This window comes from Arvicola amphibius, chromosome X (assembly GCF_903992535.2).
Source record: "Arvicola amphibius chromosome X, mArvAmp1.2, whole genome shotgun sequence".
Classification (NCBI taxonomy): Eukaryota; Metazoa; Chordata; class Mammalia; order Rodentia; family Cricetidae; genus Arvicola; species Arvicola amphibius.
In genome coordinates this window covers 32546223-32573989 of record NC_052065.1, presented here as the reverse complement: position 1 = coordinate 32573989, position 27767 = coordinate 32546223, and the positions used below count along the sequence as shown (strand labels likewise).

The 27767-nt window shown below is 38.5% G+C and overlaps 1 protein-coding gene and 1 long non-coding RNA gene across 2 annotated transcripts; one reads left to right on the top strand and one right to left on the bottom strand.

Annotated features, from left to right (window-relative positions):
* Nucleotides 1-23545, top strand: LOC119805142. The gene is made up of 4 exons (XR_005283876.1): nucleotides 1-152; nucleotides 281-444; nucleotides 12127-12228; nucleotides 22930-23545. It is a non-coding gene; the product is annotated as an uncharacterized LOC119805142 (long non-coding RNA).
* On the bottom strand, nucleotides 20501-21037 carry LOC119805141 (60S ribosomal protein L23a-like). Its single transcript, XM_038317016.1, has one exon. The coding sequence runs from the start codon at nucleotides 21035-21037 to the stop codon at nucleotides 20570-20572; it is 468 nt and encodes a 155-aa protein (XP_038172944.1). The 3' UTR covers nucleotides 20501-20569.
* Nucleotides 23546-27767: the final 4222 nt, after the last annotated feature.

The window sequence follows — 27767 nt, the reverse complement described above, 5'->3', positions numbered from 1 at the left end:
CTGCTCAAGATGCGTAGGGTGCAGGTGGGGTCTGTCTACTGATTCCTCCTGTGATAGATGATGAAGTAATTGCTGCCCCGGGGGTCTGCACACCAGTGGAAGACACTCATATTAACTTGTGGCTGATTTGATCAAACTGGCTTCCTGAACTGGTAACTGTCACTTTAATGTAGCTTACTGATTAAACTGAGAAAAATGTAACTGAAAATGTGTGCCAAGAACTTGTGTGGACTTATTCCCTGTCTCCTCTTTCCCCTTTGTCTGATTCATTTTGTCACAGGAATGAAACGCAGATAAGTCGTTAGAAAACTTTTAGAGGCAAAGTGCCTCGTGTGATCAGAACAAAGCCGTTTTATAATCAGATTTACCAAGCTGAGAACGAGTTTCGGGCAAACGGAAGCTGCAGTGTTCTGTCACCAGGAAACACTGCATTTTCCAGAATCGGTAAGTGAAAAGTGGCATTGTCCCTAATAAATAGCATATGGTGTGTGGGAGAATTGCGAAATTGTTCACAGACCCCTAACAATTGTGTAGAACAGAAAACATAACATGAAAGGTAGGAATTTTAAAAGCAGGCAGCCCTACAGTATAGCATAAAGGCTGAGAAGGAACCCGGTAATTAAAAAAATGAGCTGAGTGTTACAAGTGCAGCCAAATACGTGTTGTAACTAGGTCTTACTTTTTGAACCTGGGCTCCTTTTCAGTGGAGGAAAGTATAAAATCAAAATGGGCTGTTGGACTGAATTGCTGCATGAACTTTCCATGGATAAAAATTTGCATTCATTCTTACTAGCAAGTTGAAATTTGAAGAAATACTTTCAGAATTAGTCTGCTCCTTTCCCTCCCCATTGTGTCGAGTGCTTTGTCTAGATCGTTATAAAATGGAAGTTGAAGCAGTGCACCCAAAACATCTGATTGTGAGTGGTAGATTCTGATGGTCATGGATTTTGCTTTGCATTCATGTACCAGTTTTGAAATTGTTCTGTTTGATTGCATTAATAAAGCAAAAGGGTGCCTATTTCCATATAGTCCATAACATTTGAAGTTGGTAATGAGCTGCTCTTAGCTGTGTAGTGCCTTTGTGTCTGGCTTCCTTTCTCTGAAACCTGAAATTCAGTTTTCAGATTTTGAGTCTGAGCTGTTCCTATGCTTAAGGTTTCCAGAAAAAGACAATAACCTTTGAATACCTATATTCCTAAAAATAGTGAGATGGCACAGTTTTATATTAAATGTGAATGTTTGATTGCTTGGCTCTGCTGAATAAAGATTGTAGAGAAAGGTTAAGCACAACAAGCAAAGCTGCTTGACTTTTGCCAGTTTCTTATTGGTCAGTTGAAGTAATCATGTGATATATACTTACATAGAATTAGAGAGAAAATATTTTAAGTGTCAGTAATTATATAGGTATTCTGGGCAATCTTCATTTATGAATGTAAACATGTAATTACGTCCCATGAACAGAATTGTGCTTTGAATTTTAAAGAGTGTAATATTGTTTATTTTGCGTTAAGTATCTCCTACTAAATTAAAAGTCGGGCAAACATGCCTGACTTCTGGTTCTCATTCTACTGCTTTTGAAATTATAAAATTCCCAACTTAAAAAAAGCAAGTTATAACAGGATAGCAAAACAACAGGCTCTCTGTTACTTGAGTGGGGTACAGATGGGGAGGAGGAAAATGAGTACAGTAGAATCTGTAACCCCCCCCCACACACTTTACATACTTTGAGGGTTTGAAGATCATTTTTCTTCAGCTCATAAATAGCTCCCAAGACATCCATTTAAATTGCAAGACAAGTATGACTGTGAGGTGCAGACCCAGCCATAAATCAGTACATTGGCATCACAAATTTGTATGAGTGTCACAAGCCATTTGACTTTGTGTGCCACATGAATTTATAGGTTTGAGAGAAAGACAAATGGTGACAAAGCATGACAATATTTTTAGATAATTTATATTCTACTGCTAGTGTGTATGCAGGGAGTAATACTTATTTTCATCTCTGGATTTCATGTAAATACTTGGAAAAACATGATGATTTAATATTAAGCTAAATACATGCTGGATAGGAAAAAGACTATAAAACCTTTAAATGTTCTTCAGGCATTCAGAAGCCATTGTATTGAGCGACAAAAATGAGATATAATGTAAACTGGGATAGTAAATGTTACAAAGTATGTCCCAGAAGAATTACCAAAAGCTTCATTTTTAAATTTACTTTGTCATTCTTTGTTTTCAATGGATTATGTTTAAATATACATCTAAAAGCATTACTCTGAGTTCTCTCCTGGAGTTACTGAAAGTACTGGTATTTTGGCTTATTCGGTAAAATATATTAATGACATGTATCTGTGGGTTTGCAAAACAACAATGTGAAAGGAAGACATTTGAGAAACTTATGATTGAATTTTATTGAGGTAATTTCTCTCTCTTTCTCTCTCTCTCTCTCTCTCTCTCTCTCTCTCTCTCTCTCTGTCTTTCTCTCTCTGTGTGTGTAAGCTTTATTTGAAGGGGGGCTTTAATCACCAATGAAATGACTGGCTGTTTATTAGAACTCAGATAAGCCTTACAATGTTGTTCCTATGACAACTGAGTAGTTGAGTGTTGATCTTTAGCTTTAAGATCTCAGTTCATAAATGTCATTCAAAACTTCTGTTGCAGTCTCATAGAGTAGGAGGAGAAGGGGAAAGCATGAAGTGTCATAAGTAGGAAACACTGTATTCTTTTCATGTCTCCTTGACTTGCCTTTGTGTAATAGCATCACCATGGAACATAGTTCTTGAGGATAGCAATACTTAAATACAAAATCTTAATGAGAAAAGTTGGGAGAGATAAGTACCAACATGGAGTAATAAGTCAGCATACATGAAGTTGTGCACATCTTTGTCCAGTGCTGAGCAGCAGTGAGAACATCTTGAACCAATAATTGTAGGCTCTCCAAGAGCTGCTAATATTCAAATGCAATGTGAGGAGAATTATTTGGTAGGTGGTTTACCACTTTGGCATAGTATTCCTCTTCCCTAGGCTGACTACAGAAGATTCTGTGTTCCTGCAACATGCTTTTCAACCAAGTGCATCTGCCATTTACTAGCTTATGTCTTTTTCCTATGAAATAGACAGGACTGCATTATTAAATAGTCATAAACCCTAAGAAATTTCTTACATTAAAAAATTACTTAACAGCCGGGCGGTGGTGGCGCACGCCTTTAATCCCAGCACTCAGGAAGAAGAGGCAGGTGGATCTCTGAGTTCGAGGCCAGCCTGGTCTACAAGAGCTAGTTCCAGGACAGGCTCTAGAAACTACAGGGAAACCCTGTCTTGAAAACCAAAAAAAAAATTACTTAACATACTTTAAAAAGAGTTTTTGAGATCTGTTTATGGAAGTGAATCGGCAGACTGAGAATATAGGAAACACTGTATCAGCAAGAGACTGTTTAGACTAATAATGTCCCTAGATTGATTATCCACTTGTGCATATTCCTTGCCTGAAGGCATTTTCTGTTCCCATTTTCTATTACTCAATGGTTTTGGTAATTTATTTTGTCAGTAGTATCTTAAGAATTAGCGAGGGAAAGATTTGAGTAAGGTTTATCCCTTACTTAATAAATATAAATCTACCATTTCTTCTCAATCCAAATGGTTCTAACAAGTGAGGGAAAACGTTTTTGTCACAAACTGATAGCAAGTCCTGACTTGAGCTTACAGGAAGCCACTTGTAGTCTTTATTTAGCTCAATAGGTCTGTATTTTTTATCACAGAAATACTTGCATACTTGCTTTTAGAATAGAATACCAGACCTCCCCTGTAGTTACATACATATGTGTGTATATTAAGTAATCACCCTCTTTGTAAGATTTATAATAATCTGAGTACCTCCTGCCAGATAAGAGTTTCTGACTCTTGAATTAACATTTATTGGACTCATGCTATGTGTTAGGTACTTTTCTAAATATATCCCTGGCATCTAGTACAGTGCTTGCCAGTTCCTGATTGTTACCCGGGAGATATATTTTAGTATCAAATATATTACATGTATTAACTGAAAAGCCAGTAGATTTTTTACTCCATTTTATGCAGAGAAAACTGCATAGAGAGGTGAAGCAAATTGCCCAAAATGGCATAGAAGAAAATAATAGAGCGAGACTTTACAAACACTGAAACCTGGCTGTGTCAGAGGAGTGTATCACCTGGTTTCTTCATTCTTGGCTATCCTATGCCTAGTGCATCAGAACGCGATAATATCACCACTGTGGTCATTACTATGGTCCTGTGGGAAATGTTTTTTTTAACTGTCTGTGGTGGGATTATGGGAGTTCAAGAGATCTAACCTCTATCAGTGAATCAAACTGACTTCTTTAGTTGCTAAAAGCTAACAGGAAAAAAGTACATTTTTTTTTCATCCCAAGGGAATTTACTTATAGTTAGAAACAAAATTCTTCCATAGCTATTTTCTGGGACTTTTTTTTTTTAACCCAGAAGGAGGTCTAGAATGTGAAGGGAGAAATGGTCACTTCAGAGAGAGTTATGCTGGGCACAGTAAACGGTTTCAGGAAATCAGGCAGCTCCAGCATTACTGAATCCTGAAAAGGAGTGCTTCTTAAAAATATGTCTAAGGTGGTTCTCTTGTACCTATGTGTTTCTTGTGATTAAAAAATTCTTCTCAGCCCTCCCCTGTTTTACTTCCTTGTCTTTCCATCCCCACGTAGGTTTTCTTTATAGTTCTTACTTCCTTTTGGCATATTGTGCATTTTATGTCCTTGCTTGACATTTTAGCCAACCACTCCCCATATTGTTTGCTTTGAACAGACGTAGAGATTTTTACATATGTATTTTGATCTCTGTCTTTAACTTCCCTTATTCTCATTTCAAACTACTGTAGATGAGGGGGGAAAATGTTTTGCTGACTTTTTTCTTATTTTCCTTTCTTCCTTCCTTTCTTTCTTCCTTGTGTTTTGATACATACAGGATTTCTCTGTGTATCTCTTGGCTGTCTGTCCTGGAACTTGCTCTATAGACCAGGCTGGCCTTAAAGTTACAGAGATCTGCCTGTCTCTGCCTCCTGAGTGCCGTGTTTAATCTGCCACCAATGCCTGACAACAACTTTTTTTTGCCATTACTTACCATTTTATATTAATAGTTCTGAAATCTTATTTTTCCTAAACAAACCATGTAGATTTCATGGTCAAAGTTTGGAGAACAGATGTTTTTATTCAGAAGGAAAAACTGAACCAGTTTCAAATGGAGTTATTAGGTATATATTTTTTTAAATTTAGAAATGAGATGATTGGCAATTTATTTTCTTGCTGTCAACAAGAGTAAAAATTAAGGAGAACATGCAAAGTAAAATCATTTTATGAACTACTTTCAACTTATAGAGATGGGCAGCAAAATTAGAATATGTATTTCAGGTAAAATATCAATGCTTACCTACTAAACTGCCCTTGTTTCTTTGGAAAATAGTCAATATAAAATAATTGCTATAATACTATATATTAAAAATGGAAGTGATTTAATATTAGCATCTTCTAGTTCAAATCCTTAGGATTTCATATTGTAACTTATCTCTCACTATTCGATTTATTCTAATTTATACATTCTAAAGGGTGTAGACTAATGTAAGACATAAGGCATACCACATATGCTATTAGCTGTAAATTATGTCGTTATGTAAATACATCATTATAGCTCCTTTCCTTTAGTTTTTCTAAAGGAACAGATTTGATGCATATAGAAGTTGGATTTGATGCTTTTATAAGTCAGTATAGCAACCGAAACATTTGGTTTTCTTAGCTATAGTAAATAACATCTATTTTGTTTGAAATCACTTTAAAACTATTAATCTCAAAACAAAATAAGAAAATAACTACAAAGATCTATAGAACCTTTCAGAGACTGGATGGTAGTACATGCCTCTAATCCCAGCATAGGTCTCTGAGTTTGAGACTGGCCTGGTCTACAGAGTGAGTTCCTGAGCTTTTACAGAGGAACCTTGTCTTGAAAAACCCCCCAAAAGGAAAGAAATGTAAATTTTCTAAGCTACAGGGTGGCCAGACTAAGATTTCATTTTAAAGCACGGCTCTGTCTCCTTCTTGCCACGAAAAAGAATTCTTTCCTGAAACACCTGTCTGTTCTGCTTGGGGACCTTATTATTGGCATTATTGTAGCTTTTCTGCCTTTGTTCTTTTTAATGGATAACATATTGTTTAAAAGAGACTCTTGATATCCTCCTCCTATACACATATAAAGACCTTAGCTTAGTTTTTAACAAAGAAAACTTGGTTGAATTTATGTAGGCAGAGCAATACTTTGCTGAGAGCTTTCACTTTTCTGATTACCTGCATGCAAAAATTATCTCCAAATCTGAACTGTTAATTCTGTAAGAGGCCCAAGCTTGGGGATCAAATGTGCTTGTGCTTTAAGTGTACTTTGCCTCTCAGTACCTGAGTGACACCATTGATTTCTCTAAACCATAGAGCCTGAGGAAAGTTCTGGTGTTTCCACCTGATCATATATAGCAGTGTACATGTTAGGGAACCTGGAGTAACGGTGCCCCACGCACTTGCATTTCCCAAATCCTTTTGGGTTAAGCCAAGGCCTATGGGTTTATGCTAACATATCTGACTTTGGGCACAGCAGATTAACTTAAATAGCAACAAGTTTTTGATTGCCATTTGTTGTGCACTTAGTATGTTTTGAGTAGTTGCTCCTGTGGGTACTCCAGTGGCAGTACCCTATTTGATGCTCATAGCTAGCTGTTGGTGCCACTGTCTCCTCTACTTTATAAGTGATGACTCTAAAGCACAGAGAAACAAAGGAACTTACTTTTGGCCACTTTTTCTGTTGTAGAAACAGAATCTGAATCCAAATAGACTGTTGATAGCTCAGATGGGAAGTCCTTTGGGTTCAAAGGCACAGTTAAATTTGACTGAAGCTGAAAGCAGTGGTCTTCTCAGTTCTGTCTAAAAAGCATCACATCTTTCAGGCCTGGGTCTCTCAATATTGAAATACACAGTTGACTTTTGCTACTTCTTATATTACAAATCAGTAGGAACAGTCTTAGTCACGGGTGTTTTATGAGTTTTAATTAGGCCACTGAAATCCAGGAGGGGAATTCCTTGTTTTCAGTTGATCTAAATCACTAATACATTTACTCATCTAACTTCCCCTGTTTTTCCCTCTCAAGTTTCGATTTGAAGATGGGGGTGGAGGGGAGAATTATGTGAGCACTGTTATCCTAGGATGGACTTTCGGGAGGAAGGTAAAGTGAATGAGAATTTTTATTCATGAACGTCTTTTAATTTTATCTTCATTTAGTTCTGAAGACTTTCTCTTGGAAGCAGACACTGATGCCCATTAAAAGAAAAACTTTGTTTGCACAAGGAGTTAACTTTCAGCTTGAAAATTAATAGTTTCTTTTTACTGCACTTGCTAAAATTTGATTTAGAAGGTGTGTGAGGGCAGCCCAACCAAGTCTGTGAGTACTTGAAAATATCTAACCCTTCTCATGGGTCTTGGGCTGGGCCTGCCCCCAGGGGGCTGTGAAATGGTGCTTGCCTTCATTCCATCATTTTTATGCTCATTCATTCATTCATCTTTAGTTTTCCTCTTTCATTCTCTTCCTGAAGACAAAGGGAAGGAAAGGACAGAATAAGAGCCCTTGGAATGGGTTGGAGAGAGAAGTAGAAACTGTAAACTTCCTTTGCTCTTTTTCCCTCAGTAAAGTTCTTTTGTTTGATACTTGTCATTGGGGGCGGTATACCTCTCCCAGACTGACACCAACTCTTTAAGCATCTTCTGTCAACTAGTTTCCTTGCTTAAATGGAAGAAAAAGCTTGAAGACTATTGTTCCTTGTGATTAAGTAGTAAGTTTAACATGAATTTCCTACCCACAGATCTTTTAAAAATATCTATTCAAATTCTTCTCAGGGAAACAGAATGACCTGTGTTTTTTTTTAGCCACAAAGACATTGACGAGAATATGTAGTTCAGTGTAACTTTTGAAGTCCGCATTCCTAGTAAGTACATGGTCCAATGGGATAAAAAGGTAATGTAGATCAAAGTTAAGCAAAACAAATTGGTCAACACAGGGTTTCTTACTTTCCCACATTCTGTTGGCATCCACACCCTATTAAGCCCTCTTATGTTTCTACCCCTGAGTTGTGGGGAGGTTATAGAGCAGTTATTCTATCTTCTATGCACAATTTCTCTCAATGAACTCTCAATGGATCATTCCTTTGACCCTGTACTCCTGACCCCGTTAAAGTTTGGATTTTTTGGTGAGGTGTTAATAAAAGTTGTTTCACATGCCAACTGGACTTGGTAAGTATGGAGGAGAATTAATAGGCAGAGATACTACAAAGAGAAAGGTTCATTTGAGTGTTCACAGTCTAAGAATGCAGCAGTGAATGAAGTCCTTGCTTACATGGTAGGTAGGAAGAAATAAATATGTGGCAGGTGTTAGTAAATGTTATGGCAGAAAACACAGCCAACTCAGATGGATAGGGAGTGCTGCAGGGTTAGAGCTGATTGAAAAGCCTCTGATGTAGTGACATTTGTGCAGAGAAACAATATAGTATATGGGTACAGAGAGATCTGGCACAGCTACAGTGGTAGCTGGAGGAAGAGAAGTTTAGGAATCAAAAAAGGAGAACAGCAATGGACAAATCAAGATGAACCATTTAGGAATCTGTTCTCCATAGTAAGATAGTGCTGAAAGGTATGAGGTAGAAACTAACTAGAGGAGGGGTAGTATTTGTAATAGGGAACTTGGAGAGCCAAACGTCTTTGCATCTTATAAAATCAAAGTGGGTGCAAATTGTACAGGACTCTCTTGATAAAATGCTTCTTTTGTGATTTTAATTGTTTTGTGTGTTAAAGCTCCTAGTAAAGAACAATGAAGGAGCTCAATGTGGAAATCCTATGTATTCAGAGAGAGACGTGAGGGGGCCTGACTATTTAATAGTGGTGTGTTTTGATTCACTTATGTTTCCTATAACTCTATTCCCATAGGGCATGGCTTTTTACACTTTGTTTGCAACTTGAAGCAACTTAGACTTTTTTACTAGTTCTATTTTATATTCAGTCAATTAGTAACATCCCTCTAACTTATTAGAAAATTTTGTTTGACCCAGGTTAGAAAATTGTACAATCCTACTGATTTTACAACTGGAGACAAAAAGGGAACCTAAGAAAATGAAAGCAATTGGTCAGTTGGGAAGGGTAAGAATTTATATAAATTTTCTTACAGTTATCTTGAAAACATATATTGCAATTCATTAAAGGTATAGCAATGACTGCAATTAATACTCCCTATTGTCTATTTTGTAATCTAATACCAAAAGTCTTGATTTGTGCATAAAGGATTGGCAGTTAGTGGCACTTGCGAGTATGCATGGCAAGCGTGAGACCAGACATAAAGCATATAAATATCATTATGTAGACAAGCAGACTAGAGCAGACTTAGAATAAATGGAGCTTGATAGCCACTCATAGATCTTACCTAAGGGGATCTTATTTCCTGATACCTGAGCCCTTATCAAAACTTATCATCTGGCCTGACTAGCTAGTGATGTATTCCTGTTAACCTTTATATTCTTTTTTAGCAAGGAGCTCACCTGCATAAAGAATCGCCGGTTTTGTTGTTTAAAATTTGGTTCAACTGGGCCATATATCACCATTGCTTCTGGCTGAAAGTGACTGATCTCTTTCACTTGAGCGGAAGGAGAAATGAGTACTTTAGGAAGAGTGTGGTGTCCAGGAGAAGGGCTCCATTTACTGCCTTTCTTCCTCCTTGAGCTGACTCAAGAAAGTATGAATACAGAGAGGCTTGGAGCTTTATGTGCACACCCATCTTCTTGATTGTGTTGCATTTAGAGCCAAGAAGAAGATGGAGAAATGGACAGGGGAGGAGGTACGGAAGTCCCAGGGGCTTAGTGTCAACCCTTCATTCTTCCTGGTGTCCTGGGCATGATATGCTGTCCATTACTGCTTATAGGCTATGAAGCAAGGGAGTACTCATGACTGAGCATCATTTTGCTTGAGGAACTAGAAAAAGTGAGGAATTCAAGAATGGCCTTTAAAGGCACCATTTTGTATGAAATCGCCCTGTGTACATCTTCCACTGAATCTACTTTCTAGAAATAGATGACTTCTTGCACATGTTTTGTCTATAAGGATTTTGTTGCTCAGACCTTCCTCCAACACCTAATCTTAATCTCCTGGACTTAATCCTTGTTCTCTTTGCCCTGGGGTTTCCCTATCCTCCAATGAAAATCCAGACAGATTTCTGCCTGTGTTCTGAAACCTTGGTGTTTCTGCCTTCGGCTTGAGCCTCTTTGAAACGATTGTGTGGTGGCTGGGCACTGCAAAAATGAGTCAGTTCCTGCAGTTTGGTTACAAGTTCTCAAAAAGTATTTCAGAATGTGGATGTGGTCAGCAGAGTCATTTTCCAGGCATCTAAAAGGAAACCCACATCAACTGTAACAATTGAGCGACGACCTGGTGGTGCCACACAACAGAACCAGGACTGTTTTCTCTCAGAAATGCCTAGAACTGCCCTCCCATTTAGCTACTGTTAAGAAATCTCCACTGGGAATTCATGTTCTTGTTTACATTTCACATTGTCGTCTGCCTCCATTGCACAGACAATGTAACTTGGTTTTAACCTTATTTACTTTTGAATATGGGCTTGAGTTTGAATAGAAGAAATTATTATTTTGTAAAGTAGAATTGGTAGGATTTGTATATATAGTTCAAAGATTTGAATGAAATGTGACTTATGGATAAAAAGTGGTAATTTTTTGAGGAGTAACCAAGAGGTTTGGGGGTCTACCATGTAGTAATAGGGTTACTTCATTCACTAATTAAGTTCTGATCCTTGTAGCAGTAGTCATGTAAATAGTTAAGTCATCTAAATAGTTAAGTTCTTTTCAAGCTGTGAAAGAGTTTCAGGTTTATCATAAATAGAACATGGGCTTTAGAAAATATCATGGGAATTTTTATTTGCTTGTGGACTATAAGTTCTGTAAAATCTGAGTCTGCTTCAACCACTTGTGGAACCTGATAACATTTTCAATAATAAGAAGCCAACAAAATTAAAGCATGGACAAAGGATCTCAACAGACATTTCTCTAAAGAAGATACCCATATTGCCTAGATAAGTGCATGAGGGTGTTTAGTGTCATTAGTCATTAGGAAAATGTAAATGAAAACTACATGCTATTTGAACAGCTGGAATGGAAAAAGCTGACTATCAAGTGGAAGTTGAGAATGCAGGGATTTGGCTCTCAGACATTTATGAAGGAATGTGAAGTGGTAGAAATATTTTAGAAGACAATTTGGCAATTTCTTAGAATGTCAAACATACACTTACCATGTGATCTAGCTGTCCTGTTTAGAGGGATAAGAAAGCCATGTATACATGAATGTTCATACCAGCTTTATTAGTTATGATCAAGAAGAGAAAAATTCCAAATGTCCAACTGCAACTTAATGGACAAATACATCACTGTATTTCAATGAAAACTGCTTAGCAATGGAGAAAGTTACTATCTTAAATAAAATGAGGAACCCTTATGAGAATATGCTAAATATAATGCTGCTTACATAAATTTCTGGAAAATGCAAAGAAATTGTTAATTGTTAAGACAAGTTATTGTATCAAGCAGAGAACAGAAGCGTAGATATAGCAAGAGGCGAAGGGTTGCAAAAGGGCACAAGGAAACTAGATCTAGTGGGTAATTTCACTTTCTTATTTATGTTGTTATTTCATGGGTGGTTCTATTTTCCAGACTTCCTGATCATCTAATTTAATTATGTGTGGTTTATTGTGTGTTGGTTATTCCTTGATTTTTGAAGAACCTGAAGAAAACAAGATATCATCATTATAGTAAAATGGAGGGTTTCAAAATGTCCCAGTTTGGTAAAATCAAGATTACGCTCTCTTAGGGTGGGAAAACCTGATAGAGTTTCAATGGTTTTGGTATAGAAATAATAGAACTTTCGTGGTGAGCATCCAAATTAGAACAGTGAATGTAGCCTATAACCACCCCCATCTTTCACCACTCCCTTCTTATTTAAATGAATGTATTTTTTAACAAAGTGTTCTCTCCATTCTCAAATTGGTAGAGCAGCTGCCTGCTTGCCTTATGAACTTGAACTTCCACACCGTTGTTCTTGGGCTCCTCTGCAGGAAGGCTGCTGCTTCGGAGACTGGCCTCAGATTGTAAGGTACCTACTTCATTGTGTGCAAACCTTTCCTTGGTCAAGTGGGTTAGTATTATTTTCTTTTGACTGAAGAATAACAGGCTCAGGAAATGGCAAGCTGTTTCCTGGATCATGGAACCCCTGTGTCCCTTTCTTTGGTGAGAAAGCTCACCATTCTCTCCTGCTACTTGCTACATATACCTTGTTATTTTACCAAACTTATATCATTGACTATATGGTCAAGACTCTCAGCTCATTTCCAATTCTTCCTACAAGGACACTAAATAATAAATAATTGGTTTCAAGTGATCCACAAGCCATAGATAAAGGCAGGTGCTGTTGAAGTTTTATTCCCTGGAAGATTGGACCATGCCTGGTATCTTTTTGCATCTGGGTTTTGTTGGTAGCATATTTATTTTCCAGGTACCTGTCACTTTAAATGCCCTTCATTGTCTCATACATTTTCCCTCTTGTGGTTTTGAGGAAATTACCTCCAGAGTACATAATTTGCCATCCAAACTTGTCATCAGCATATGTGATGAACTCTAAGGAATAAGCTTTCTGGGAGATGTTTCTTAAGCAAACATGTTTTGAGGAGACATGAGGAGAGTTCTGTGGGCAAGTAAATTTAAGATACTGAGAGAAATAGCATCAAGTAGGGTGCTTGCCTTCTAGGTTTCTCAGTACCTTTATATTTGTAGAAAGATGGTATGTAATTCTTATTGTAATGGAGTCAAAGAACTGTGGGTTTGTTTTTTCCTTTGCTTGGTTTTATTTTTGTTTATGTGACTTGTATCCTGGTTGAGGGATCTAGTAGACATACTGTTTTGTAACTTGTTTGACATATTGATAAAATGACATTTTTCCCAAGGGCTTTCTGTCGATTTCCCATCCACCTATTGGAAACAAAACACAACTTGCATTCTTACTGCATCTTTAGACTTCTTGTTTCTGAGTGTTGTGTTCATGGTTGGAGAACTCATTTAGCTGAATTTTGGCTTTAAATGCATTAGGGGCTATAGTAATAAAGGCGAACAAAGAATGTTAGGTTCTGTCTAGATATGAAACTCAGTCAAGGAGAAATCTATTGCTTTGTTTCATTTTGGTCAAGTCTGCTACATCTCTTTTATCACTAATGATTCTGGTCCCTGCTAGTTTCTTAGGGACCGCTCTGGAAGAAATGTGGTGATGGGCATGACAGCTCTCTCCAAGTTATCTGGGATTTCCATATATGCATCCACTGTTAGAATGGGAAAGTAAAAGAATGAGCATGTTTGGCATTTTCCCTCCTACTTCGTTCCCCAAATTACAGTGGTTTATCATCAGAGGAAGGCTTACAAAAGAGACCATGTCAGAAAGCAAATTGTAATTTCCCATGAGAGTCTGAAACAGTCTTGATAGGATAGTAAGAAGGAGAATGAACATGAGGTTTTAGGCTTGGAGCCAGGAGCTCCTTTTCGGGGAGAGGGAGCACCTGGGTATAGAAGCCAGGGCCTCACACGTGATAGGGTAGCCACTGCTGCCGAGTTACATCCCAGCCCTCTTACCCTTCTTTCTTACCTGATAGTCGTATTCCTAGGGCACTTCAACAGTCGTATCCAGTCCTGCTTTACTTCCAGCTAATCCTTTCAAGGCATACCTCTCCTGACCCCTTTCTCCCCTCATCGAAAGAGGAACCAGATTTCCCCTGTGTTACTTACCATCAATATTAACAGCAATTTTATTCGTGTTATTTCCCCTTTCAATTTAGTAATGAAGTTGGCTACTGTTCCTCTGCATAGGAAGAAAGACTTCCTTCCTTTATCTCTTGCCTTCCCCTAGGCTTAGAAATAATCTTCCCTTTTTTGTGGTCTCTAGACTCGAAACTTTTTCATTAAACTCATCAAAGTCACTCCTCTTTCCAGCCTTTCAGGATTTCTCATCGTCTATATAGGTAAGAGCAGCCATTCGGGAAGCTGATGTCCCCACTGAGTGTCAGGGTACCTGGCTTCACTTATCCGTGTTTCTGGTTTTCCTGCACTGACTGTCATCACTTCTCCTTGCACTTTGTCACTAGTAGTGATCCTTTTTAGTATCTGCCTTCCTTTTTATCTTGCATATCAGCATAAAATAGGTGATTTTTAATTGAAAACAGATTTCTCTCTTCCTCCGTCCTTTCCTCCTCTAATATTTCATCTCATATGGTGCATAGGCCAAAGGTCAGCCCCAATGTTGTCCTTGAATACTATCCATCTTGTTTCTTGTTTTAAGGCAGCTTCTTTTGTTGGAACTCATCAAGTAGAGGAGGCTGGCTAGTCAGCGAGCCCAAGGAGTCCACCTGTCTTTGTCTCTCTCCATTGCTACGATTACAGCTGAACGTTAGCATACGCTTTTTCGTTGCTGTTGTTGACTTGTTTTTCAAACTTTGCTATGAACGAAATCCAAGTCCTCATTCTTTTATGGTAAGGTATTTTACAGGCTTAACTCTCTTACCAGCCCTACTTTTCTTAGTCTTAATTTGGGCTTTTTGGTTTTTCTTAATCTTAATTTTGACTCTTGAGTTTTAACTGGCTTGGTGGTTTTCTCTAAGTGCTTGTTTGTGTTCTATAGAACTGGCCATATGCTATGAAAACCCTTCCTCTGTCAGCAGGGCCACAATCCAGCTTCTACAACTAAATTGAGGGCAGAAGAAGAATGCTGTGGCAAGATGTGGCATGGTCCTTGGTTTGTACTGAGCTGCTTCCAACAAAATACTTGCTCTTCTCACCAGGTGAAGAAATGGATTCATTTTCACTGTATAACAACCAGCCTCAACCAGTTTGGCAGCAAATACTTGATCTGAAGTGCGGATTGTGTACTCCTGTCTTTCTCACATTCCCTACAGTTTATAAACGACTACTCCTTGAAGTCTCACCTACCTGTTCCATTTTCTTCTTGTTCCACTAGAATTCACATTTTTTCCCTTTTCCTCTTTGCTGAGCATTGCATATTGTAGCTGACAGCTTGTCAAATAGGGTCTGCATGTATGATGATGCAAATTTAGCCTTTTACCCTTTTAGATTATCTGACTTGGTGCTTCCAAATCTTCACATTCCATCAGGTAGCTCATTTTTCCTTCTTTTCCTTTATGGTAGGAGCCGTTTGTAGAGACTTAGATTTAAAAAAACTACAGAACCCTAGCTGTTGGTGCATCTAGTGTGGCTTGACTTTTGGTAGGCTTCCATGGTTGTGCTAAGGGCTGTAGTGAAGGTTAAGAGGCTTTCTGATAGCTCTCCCTGCCCGACCACAGGACCCTTCAGTGCTCTTAAGTGTACAAAGACATACACAGGTGCTATCCCGAATGGAGATGTTCATCCATAGGGTTTCAGGGTTTTCTGTGTGTGGTTTCTTTGAAGTGCGTTATTATTATAGACATTTTATAGTTGACTGACCTGATTGACTTTGGTGAAAAATGTTTACAGAATGCTTCTGGCATCTAGGGACTTGGAAAAGAGTGAGACTTGATTACTACCTAAAAGCACCTATGTTCTCACAGGAAGCCATATTTCTAAACAACTAATGTCAGAGCAGCGTGACTTTGTTTCCGAGCATCACAGACCTATCAGTGAGCAAGCCCCAAAAAAGCATCCTTCTTCCCATCTGTGAGGAAGCCTAGTGCTGGAGAGGAGGAGCTGGACAACCAGCACACAGATGGCCCACCACTTGCTTCTCTTTTAGCTTGTTTGAGCTGAGTTACAGAAGCACTAAAAATTCAGCACCATGGAAAATATTGGATGATGTAAAAGTTCAACAATGGCAAAAACAGGCTTGGTGGTTAATATTGTAAATGAGGCCTACAGCCTATGATGTTAGATATCTTTACAAATTAAACAAAATACAAGGTATTCATTTTTTGAGGAACTAACTGGTTTGTTTGCTTGTTTATTCTTTCTATTTAAAGGTTCATAAAGTGGTTATTTCATGTCTTTATTTTCTTATCATTAATGGGATGCAAATAATTTTATTTCCCCTTTTAAAGACAGGAATCCTACACTGCCTTACACATTGCTAACATTGTTTCTAGAAAATGCCATAGATGTTTTTTCCCAATTAGAGAGAGAAAGAGAGAGAGAAGAAAATGGATTTAAGACAATTAATTTCTGGAATTTATCCACACACACAAAAAGTGTGTCACTTAGGTAACAGCTATCCTTTTTCTCTCAGTGTATTTAGGAAGCAAAACCCACTTACGTTTTCATCCTGTAATTGTTTAAAAAATTGATTTTTTTCTACTCATAAGGATTAAAGGCATGTATCTAATTGCTAAGTATTATTTTTAAGAACTAGTCTGAGTCTGTCTTTATTAGCTGGAAGAGGTTTCACCCTTAGAATCGTGTTTCGGATCTTGTGCCAACCCAGCCCTTCTCAGGCCTGTTCAGGCTAGAATTATTTGGCAGAGATTGTCTTTTTTAAAGTGCCTTGAGCAGGAATGTCCCAGAAAAGTTTTACCTCAAACTTGTAGGACAGTTTACTAAATAGAGAGATGTGAGGATCAAGTGACCATCAGCTGGTATAAATGTTTCTGGTCAATGTAATCACAGGACCTTAGGTATGCCAGAGTGAGACGGGCTGCCACCACGTGCCTGCTTATGGTGTTAGCCTCAGTCAAGGGCTCTAACGTAATGCAGAAAGAATCCAAGTTCACAGGAATGTACTTTAATTAGACACCTGTATTTAAAAGGTTGATTTCTCCTCCAGGATAATTTAGCCCTGTGGCACACTGTGTGTATGTGCATGCATTGCTATACTGGTCTATACTCAGGGTTAAATAGACTTTTTGTTCTTTACCATTGGAGAGGCATGTGCGTTTTCTTAAACAACTTTATTAAAGTATGACAAAAAGCAGCACATTTTATGTGGGCAGTTGATGAGTGTGAATATATGTAAACATGTGATATCATAATTCCTATCACCCATAACTGTGTTTCTTTCCCTCTCTGTCCCTTTGTCTGTCCCCCTTCACTGTGTATATGTCTGTTTTTTTAAGGAATATTTAATATAAAGCCCATCTAGTGGGAGACATTTTTATTCACTTTTAAATTAACGACTGGACTGACTTGTGCTCTTTCAGTGCCATCAATGTGTTTGTGACAGAAATTGACTGCATTCTTTAGTTAATGGAAGGCTAGTAGCCCATATGCTACATGTGACATGCCACTAGGGTGGCTTCTGGAGACAGATATGTGAGACAAACCTACGAGGATTAGAAAAATCACAGAACTAAAAAGTGTTTAGAAGCTCTTTTTTTTTAAAATAGATTCTTTTAAGTTTTAAAAAGCCCTTTGAACACTTTCAAAGTCTCATTCTGCCAGTGCTGTGCTAGTAGCTGGTCCTTCTGCATTTACTTCTCATATAGTCTTCAGGATCAAAATTTCTTCCCAAAGCTGTCATTTCTAAAGTTGGAGACACTTTTTGAAGGCAAAATAGAATTGCCTGAGGAAAGAAACCTTCAAAAGAGGTTGAGTGATTCTATTCTCGCTTTAGTTGAATGACCCTCCAAGCAGCATTTGTCTCATTTCTTGGGAAACTTTGGTGGAAGTGTAGTGTTCTATCTGGCAACTTCGCCTTTATTGTCAATAACTTTCTATCTAGTTCAGCCTGTAGGTTGCTCCTCTTTAACTGTGGGGTGTAGGCTCTTCAAATGTCAGGGTAACTCTGCAAGTAATAGGGTTCCAAACAGGCTCTCTGGCAGTAGATTGTAGACTTAATTTTAATGAGTCTTTGCCTCCATTTAAATTCTCTTTTCCCACCACAAACTAATGGTCTTCAGCCAGAATGGAGACTTTTGTGTGTTAATTGTTTGTGTTTTGTCTCTTTGTGGTGTGAGTTGGATTCAGGCAGTGGATCCCTTGATTACAGTTTTTTCCTCATGCGGGGTTTAATTATTAGGTATTAATGTTATGTAACTTGACTTTGTAGTTTAATAATGTTTCTTCTCTTTGAATTTTATGAACTTTTAAAATGTACTGTTACTTAAAATTCTATATCACTGTTCACTTTTGTATTGCTTAGTGGTAGATACTCATGAAATAAACTTGAGTAAAGTTTTATTTATAGTTGTTTATCAGGTACCTGTATGAATATAAAGGAAAGGGAAAAAATTGCCATCCTTTGTTTGAACTTTTAAGCACAATAGGACTAATTACATTTTGAATAATTTTATTGTTAGATAGTAATAAATACACCTCCATGCCCTCCCCTCCATTTTTTCCTTTAATTGAAAACAGATTCTTTTTTTCATACAATATATTCTAATTAGTTACCTATCCATCTGTCTCCCAGTTCCTTCCCACATCCCCTTTCATTCAGACTCACTCTTTCTGTCTCTCATTAGAAAAGAACAGGCTTCTAAAAGATAACGACCAAGCATGACAAAATAAATAAAACAAAAACCATCACATCAAAGTTGGACAAGGCAAACCAACAGAAGAAAAAGAGCCCTGAAAGAAAGTAAATGAATCAGAGACCCACTCATTCACACATTCAGGAGTCCCTTAAAAATACTAAACTGAAAGATATAATATATATGCAGAGGACCTACCTAGTACTGAGCCCTGTGCTTACTGTAAGCTTTGCTCAGTTGATTTAAAGGGCCTTATTTTCCCGATGTCCTCCATCCTCTCTGGCTTTTACACTCTTCCTGCCTCCTCTTCCTTGAGGTTCCCTGAGCTCTGAGGGGAGGAATTTGTTGAAGACAACCTATTAGAGCTGTATGTTCTGAGGTCTCTCTCCCTGTCTGGCTGTTGGTCTCTGTATTAGTTTCTGTCTGCTGCAGGAGAAAACTTCTCTCATGGCTGTATAGTACCTGACTATAGCAGATTATCACTATGAGTCATTTTAACACTACTTTTAAAAAGACTAGTAGTATTTTGTTTTACCCTAGGTCTGGGCTATCTAGTCTCTGATTCTTGATCACTCAAGCAGTATTAGGCATAGGTTCCATCTTCTAGAATAGATCTTAAGTCAAATCAGGCATTGATGTTTATTCCCACAACCTTTGTAGCAGCATTGCCCTAGCATGTATTTTGCACACAGGAAAGATTGTAGATCAAAGGTTTTGTGGCTGGGTTAGTGTTTGCATTTCTCTTTTGGTAGCCTGCAGAGTATCTTCCTGTGTCATAGACACCAGAATATAGGAGTTCTATGTAGGCAACAGCTTGATCCTCTCCATCTTCAATGAGTTGTATGGGTGTTGTGTTCGGCAATGGACTTTTCTATCTGTTTGTGGCGAAATACCTATATTCTTTGCAATGGGTTGGATTGTTTGAACTTTTCCATGGGACTCCTTTAGCCAACACCTCAATTGGATGTAATCCAGTTCCAGAGGTGGAAACTTTATTTGGTGATATAGCCAGTTGGGACTCTCTTCCCCATTATTCATTAGAAACTTTCCACTGCCCTAGGTTTCTAGACCAACCAAATTCCCTCTCTCAACCTTTCCTCCCCTCAACCACCTGATCCTCCCATTCCAGGCATAAAATCTATTGTTTCCCTCTCCCAGGGAGATCCATGTAACACCCTCCCCGTCCTGTCCTTCCTCCATATCTAACCTCTCTGGGTTTACAGATTGTAGCTAAGATGGACTAAGATTTGTAAATGAACATCTGTTTAACCTTGGCATTGGAACTAACCTAACTAAGCTCTGGAAGCTTTTTCTATAAAAGGTGATTTAGGAACACTTGTACAGTGTTATGAGATGTGTGTTTGTGTCTCTATAAATGCTTTATATAATAGTAAGGGTAAGAGCCTGCCAAAACCTGAGCAAATGCTCATTTTCCCCCTCATCTTATTATGCATGCTCCTTTGTAGAGAGTATTAAAATAGAACTAATAGATAAAGTTAGTTTATAATTATTAAAAGGGGAAAAAGCAATCAAACAAAAGCCTACTTCCCTTGTCAATCCTAGCTGTCCTCCCAAAAAGATCCAAGTATGCTGTGGGTTCCAGAAAGCCTCTCGTGTTTCCTTACTGTTAAGCTATTGTAATAAGCCACTTTTCTTGGTTGTACATGTATTTGACTATCATTCCATAGTCCAGCTGCATGTCCATTGATCTTGTATTATTTGAAAGTTGCAAGCCTTTGAGAGCTTTCTTCCTGATGAGAACCCCCCTAAATCTTTCTAAGTGAATGCTGCAGATTATTTTTTTTCCAATGGAGTAAATAGATTTATTTTTTGCTCAGAGCTGGAAAAACACTTCCCAGCACCCACCCCATATAAGCACTGTTATCTCAGTGTATACCACAGTACAGCAATGTCAGCAGCCCAACCAGAAAGCGGAAAAAAAAAAGACAGGCAGCATTATTTATGTTGAAAGTGTATATTTAGAATTAGCCGGCAGGGCTCAGTTTAGATGATTCCAATTTTGTTGGCAACATCCAGAGCATCATAATCAGGAGCCAACCGGACATACGCCTTCTTCTCTCCGTCGGGCCTTATGATGGTGTTGACTTTGGCCACATCGATGTCGTAGAGTTTCTTCACAGCCTGTTTGATCTGGTGCTTGTTGGCCTTGACGTCCACAATGAACACAAGTGTGTTGTCTTCTATCTTCTTCATGGCTGACTCGGTGTTCAGGGGGAATTTGATGATGGCATAGTGGTCAAGCTTGTTCCTCCTGGGCACGTTCTTCCGGGGGTATTTAGGCTGCCTTCGTAGCCGCAGGGTCTTGGGCCGCTGAAAGGTGGGCGATGTGCGAATCTTCTTCTTTTTGTGGCTGTGGACGCCTTTCAGCACTGCCTTCTTGGCTTTCAAGGCCTTCGCTTTAGCTTCCGCTTTGGGAGGGGCAGGAGCTTCCTTCTTCGCTTTTGGCACCATCTTGACGAAAAGGGTTGCCTACTCTCGTTCCCGCTGCAGATTATTAAAATAAAAAAGGGGCAGGACTCTAGGGTGCATGTGCTTATATTTACATTTGACAGTGACCTTAAGTGTAGAAAACAGTGATTGCCTGTGATGATCAAAAGCAGAGATAGAGTGCCTTACTTGAAATCATTGGATCGTTTCTCTCTCTCTCTCTCTCTCTCTCTCTCTCTCTCTCTCTCTCTCTCTCTCTCTCTCTCTCTCTCTCTCTCTCTCTCTCTCTCTCTCACACACACACACACACACACACACACACCCTGCCTCAGGGCCCTTTCTCTAGATGTATGTATGCCTCTCTTCTTCCAGTCAGTCACACACTCACTGCTCAGCTACCTTAGAAAAGGTACCACTGCTTTCAACTATTTATTATTCTATGAACTAGCCACATATGTGCTGGATTGTTTTCTTGTTTTTCTCTACCCTTATTGTCATCTTTCTCAGTTCTAAGTGTCAGGCATCTTTTTTCAATGTTGCATCCTCAGGTCCTAGACTACAGAAAGGTGTCCTAATAAGTATTTCTAGAAAGATAAATGAATGGCTGGATCAATAAGAAACTAGCTAGTAATTTAGACCTGTATTCTCTTGTAGGGGAACAGCTTGGAAATGACAAACGGATGAGGTGCTACTTTGAATATTGTTGCAACGGTTACATTTTAATAATTTTATGTTTTAGACATTTAGTAAGTGAATATAGAGGTAGTTAAGAGCTACATATTTTTACAACCCAAGAAAAATATCCAACTGAAAACTCTTGGTATTGTTTTATTAATTTCTGTAATTGACATCTTTTCTTCCACAGATTCTCTTCTAAGAAGGCCACAAACTGTCCAGCTCTCAGAAGGACTAGGGTGCCCTCTGTGGCTCAGTATCCAGTGTAGATCCTGTCTTTGGTAATCAGCAGCTACATCTGGCTACTGGGTCTCTGATGGCATCATCTAGCATCAGTTATGATTCCCAGAGCAAGGTTAATGAAATGATAGCTTTATCTGGAACAACACAGTTTTCAGAGTCTAATCTTCAGTCATTCATTGTACTTCAAGAGTTTTATGACTGGTGAGGCCTCTACGTGTTTTTCTCCTTATCATCCATGAAGGTACATTTTTTTCTATTTGGCTATCTGTGTATCATATCCGTAACATGACATCCTTCTATCTCCCTGTCTGTACTTCCATATATCTCTTGACCTTTAAAGGGCATGTTAGAGATTACATAATGAATGATGGCCAATAGCATTATTTGAAGAAATTTCACCTACAAGTAAATCACAGTAAATTTTACTTCTGTTTTATTTTATCAGTGGTAAGTAAGACACATATCAATGTTAACATCTTGGTTAAAACAGTCATTTACATTGAAATAATCTGAATGATTTGCAGGCTGAACATCCAGGTCTGGGGCGTGAACCTAGCATACAATGTAGATTTCTGTGTTTATTAGGCAACAGCTACATTGTCTGCTGGGTTTCAGGCTACCTGGAAGCGATTCTCCATTGATCACCTTATCAATATTTTTTCTCTAATACTTCCGAGTCACTTTTCCAGGAGCCATAAATGAGTGTGTGACTTATCTCATTGAAAAGAACAGACGAAAGGACTTCCATGAAGCTGATCACCTTAGCAATTAATGGTTTCATTGTGATATTATCCAAAAGTCTCAATAACCTTGTCAGCTGAAGAGATCAAAGATAAGATGTAATGTCATCCTTCTTCTTCTTGCCTCAACTTTTAAAGACTGACTGTGTTATCATAAATGCTTTTTATTTGTTATTACTGACAGAGAGTAAAACACCTTAGCACACTGCTCCCCTACCTCACTATTTCTCCTCATTTTGGTTTCTTTTCTATCTACAGGAGCCTGGTTTACTTCTGTTCTTTCTTTGTCATTGTCCCAAAACTTTTATGAAGGACTTTCCAGTCTCAATAGAATTTGAACATTTTATTGTGTTTCAACATCTCACTCCATCATTAGTTCCCTGAAAGCTTGCCCTAGAATTTACTGGACTGTCCACTACTGCTGATCATCCTTTCTGAAAGCAGAAGAGCAACTTGTGTTGGAATGAGAAGGAGCTTAGTTGAGGAGCTCAAGCATGACTTTCCATGGTGAGAGGAAGAGAGAATGGAACTTGCTTTGAAGAAACACAAGTTTTATAATATGGGTTGTTTGCCACTCTTTCGGTAAATAAATTTACACCTATGAATATTTTTAGAGAGTAGAAATTGAAACTAAAATTGTCAATGGAGGAATAGTTTTAAAAGGGGTATTTATTAATTGTTATATAAACTAGAGATTTTTAGTAAGAAATCATGTATTTTACATTAATGTGCTTAAAAAATGGAAAAGGAGTAAAAGTGATATAAAGATAAATGTCTATGTAATTAACTAATTGCCAATAATGGTAATATAATGTTTTTTGTCATCTTGTGCTGAATTCAATAAAATGAAGCTAATGACTTAGAAGTTTTAAAAGATGTGTTTTCTGTTCTTTGTGAGGTTATATTTCCTACATACCAGTTCATTCCATCCCCTATTTTGTTCCCAAGCCACTGGTCTTCTAAGGAGGGGGGGGGGGCTTTATTCAGGTATTTGACAAAATTTAAATGTGATAAATGGCATGAATTTAATTAAAATCATAATTACAAAACTATTTTGATAGTTATCAAAAGGATAGTGTTTTGAAATTCTGTGAAGTTGTTTGCCGATCACTAAGCAAAGTGTTGGCTGCGGAGACAGATGTGAAGAGTTTCATACCCTAGGTTTCATTTCCTTCTCCCAAGTGACAGAGCAATTCTGAATGGATGTTCTAAGTATGACCAAATATGGTGATATAACAGGAAATACATATTCGGACTTGTGTACAGTGTCTGAAGCCCTAGTACTCTACTGAATAATAGGGATGCTAGGAGCATCTTTTATTGTAGTTGTTGTTCTATTCCTCACACAAGACTATCCAAAGTCACTAGAGTCTAGAGCACTGAGTCAATCTTTTATATGCTAATTGATAAGTGGTGGCGGAGTGGGGTACCCTGATTGGCTTCCAGAAAGTGGCTAGATGCCAAATCATCATGATATAGTGGGTTGGAGCTTCATGCCCCCTGTTCTTCTGACTGAATAGGTGATGGTTTTTTTTCTGTATTTGTAGTATTAGGTGTGGATCCCAACCATGCTTCCAAAGTACATTGAGCCATTACTACAATCTCCTCCCAGCCCAGCAATCACTTTCTTAGTCCATTCGTGTGGCTATAACAAAATACCTAAGATCTGACAATTTATTTTTAACAACTCCAGGGAATAAGTCCAAAACATCAACATTTGTTGTCTGATAGCCACCTTCTTGGTGTTTATTCATGTGGTAAAAATACAAAAGAGAGGTGAACACAATTTTTACATAAAGAAAACCATCCATAATGTCCATAAGCATGGAGTGCTTGTGACATAGTCAAACTTCTGAATACCCTACTTACCTACCTACCTCAGTATTTTACACTGAGTCTCAACAGGAATTTTAAAAGGGACATATTTAGACCATGGTACTCTTCTCCTAACTCCATTCCCTGTTCATGTCCTTTTCACTTGTTAACACACTTATTTTACTCCAGTATCCCCTGAAATCTTAAAGTCTTACTACTGTTACACTTCTGATCTCAAGTTTCAACAATGAATGCCACATTCATTATAGCCTGATTAATGAATTTAATGGAATATCCTCCACCTCTGAAACTCAAAAAGCCTCTGGTGGATGTGCTACTGAGCATGTGCCCTTCGGAAGGAATGGAAGCCAGGTGTCTTCCAACACACGGTACCACATACATGACTTTGGTTGGGCTGTTCCTTACTTGGTTCCCTTAAGATAAATGAGAAATGTTAAGTCAACTTCCCTGAGTTCTGTGAGCTATACCACAATTTCCCCAGCATGAGGTATTCTGGGAACTATTGGTATGTAGATAGGTGGACAGACAAATGTAAATGGCAACAAGCAACTAGCATTTGAAGTAGTACTGTGAGATTGAGCTTGTACTGTCTGCGATATGATGCAAGCTCCAAGGAGAAGGTAGCAAAGTAGAGTTAAATGTAGACACTCAGCCACTGTCATGGAAGTCCAAGACATTTGGCACATTTATCAGAATGGTGTGAGTAAACACAGGGTTAAAGGGTGCAAATGAGCAGATACCTTTTCACCAACTTTCCCCCCTTGTCTCTGTGAGACCCCTGGAAAAAATAGACCAAACGTTTGGTGGCTTTGTCTAGAAGTGAGAAACACAACTGTAGAGAGATACACACATGTATAAGTAAAATATATTGCAAAATATAAACACTAAAAAATGCTAGTGAAAACTTAAAATGGTCCAACTACAAAAATGCTGATTCTTAACAAAATCCAGTTGCCACTCCTAGGTATATGCCTAAAAGAATTGAAAGCAAAGTTAAATACTAGTATGTATATTAACAGTGATGTTAACATTTACAATAGCCAAGTGATAGAAATAACCCCAATGCCCATCAACTGAAATAAATTTTAGCCCTAAAAGAAAGTATAAACTGGGGTTTGATAGGAGATGAAGATAAGAGGATCAGGAGATGAAGGCCAGACTGGCAACATGAGACCCCCATCTTAGAAAACAAAAAGAACAGTAGAAATTTAGACTACAATGGGGGTGAACTTTAAAATCATGCTCAGTGAGGAAAATGAGTTACAGAAGGCCATATACTGTCCAGTTCTGTTGACACACAATTGCCACAGTAAGCAATTCTCTAGACATAAAGGTTTTCAGGAGCTGGGATAGAAGGGAGTGAGGGTGACTGCTAGTGAGAATAAAGCTGCTCTCTTGGACTGATGAAAACAGTTGGAAATTAATGTTCTGCTGGTGGTTGGAAAGCTTTGTGAGTACCAGAACTTGTACCTTTTATGTTGGTTTCTTTTCTTTTGATATGGGCTTGTCATGTGTCTCTGGCTGGTCTGGAACTTGTGGCAGACGTCCTGCCTCAGTCTTCTAGTGCTGGGAAGTTGGATACTTGAAGTTGGTAAAATTCCTAGTTTGTTTATACCTGAAACTTTAGTGTGATGGTTTCCATGTGCTCTGAATCCTCCAGATGTCAGTATCATGTGTACATGACAGAAAGCAAAATTAACATGAGGATGCCATACATGCCTCCTTCAGATTTCTTTTTTTTTCTAGATTCTTTTTTTTTATATTTAAAAATTTCCATCTCCTTCCCTCCTCCTCCCCCCTCCCTCCCCTCCTCCTCCTCCTTCCCTCCCCTCCTTCTCCCCCTTCCCTCCCCTCCCCTCCACCCATACCTCCCCTCCCTCCCTCTCAAGGCCAAGGAGCCATCAGTTGTCCTGTTTCTACTTTAGCATCTCATCTTCAGTTCAACTCTTAGCTACCAGATCTTTAGTCCTGAACGTGAAACAGATTCACATCCTTCCATTGTCTGTAATGACTGGTATTTTGGAAGATTAGAGAACAGTTATTTCATTGACTACCCCTCATTTTGCTCAGAAGATTCTTGTTTAAGTTACACATTTGGCAGTACCACAGAAGCTATGCCCTTAAGTGCATGGTATCTACAGGCACATTTATATGAATGTGTCCCACCAGAAGTAGTAACCTTGACTGTTTGCTGAAGATGTCCATCTGATACTGCCTTCATCCCTCATACATTCCCACATTCTGCTTCCCTTTTGTGTAGTCCTAGGAGTTCAACTAAATCCTCATATGTTAGGCAAATTATCTGTTTGTAGTTATCTCCGAAGCTCCTTACTATTATTATTTTGCAGTACTGGAGAATAGAACTTAGAGTCTTATGGTCCAGTACATGTGAAATAATTACACTATAACCTCTACAACTAGCACCCAAAATTTTCATTTTATTTACCGTTCTGTATTTTTATTTTCCTAGCTTTTTAAAATGTACACCATGCAGTCAGTTTCTGTGTATTTTTGATAAATGTATGTTGGGAGCAGTGAGACCCCGGATCCTGAATTTCTTGTAATCCCCTGATCTGAGTGCCTACAGGTGCTCTGAGCACGAGACCTTCAGGAGTTCCTGATGGCAGGAGTGGTTTCTGGTGGGTTTGGGGGGCAGGCATGGCTATCTCTATATAATCTGCCCCTGAACACAATAAAGGGGGCATTCTTGGGGAATTCAAGGATGACCCTGTCACTCTCTCTCTCTCTCTCTCTCTCTCTCTCTCTCTCTCTCTCTCTCTCTCTCTGTGTGTGTGTGTGTGTGTGTGTGTGTGTGTTTTAACCTCCAGACCCTTGCCCGAATCTCGCGAACTGGGTGCCAGAGTACCGAACACAGACACGGGGGCACGGTGCGCAGCAAATGTACCCTATTTTGTCCAGATAATGTTTAATTTACATGAGTTGTACTGTGTTAGATAGCTCTCATTTTGTTTCTTTTTACAAATTAAGCACTGTTTTTAATGTTTATTCATGTTGCTCCAAATTCTGGGTTGGACTTTATGGAGTGCTGCTACCACATTCTACCAGTGCCAATTTCCAGTGATGGAGCCTATGCCTTATTTCTTGTATCATCAGCAGCATTATAGTGAACATTTAAACATATGTCCATTTATGATTCTGTGTAGGAAATGGTTAATAGGTAACATAATATGGAATGAGGTTGTTGGATCACCAGATTTTACTGCCCCTCCATGGCGCTTCCTAGTATAGGGTGTCTTTGT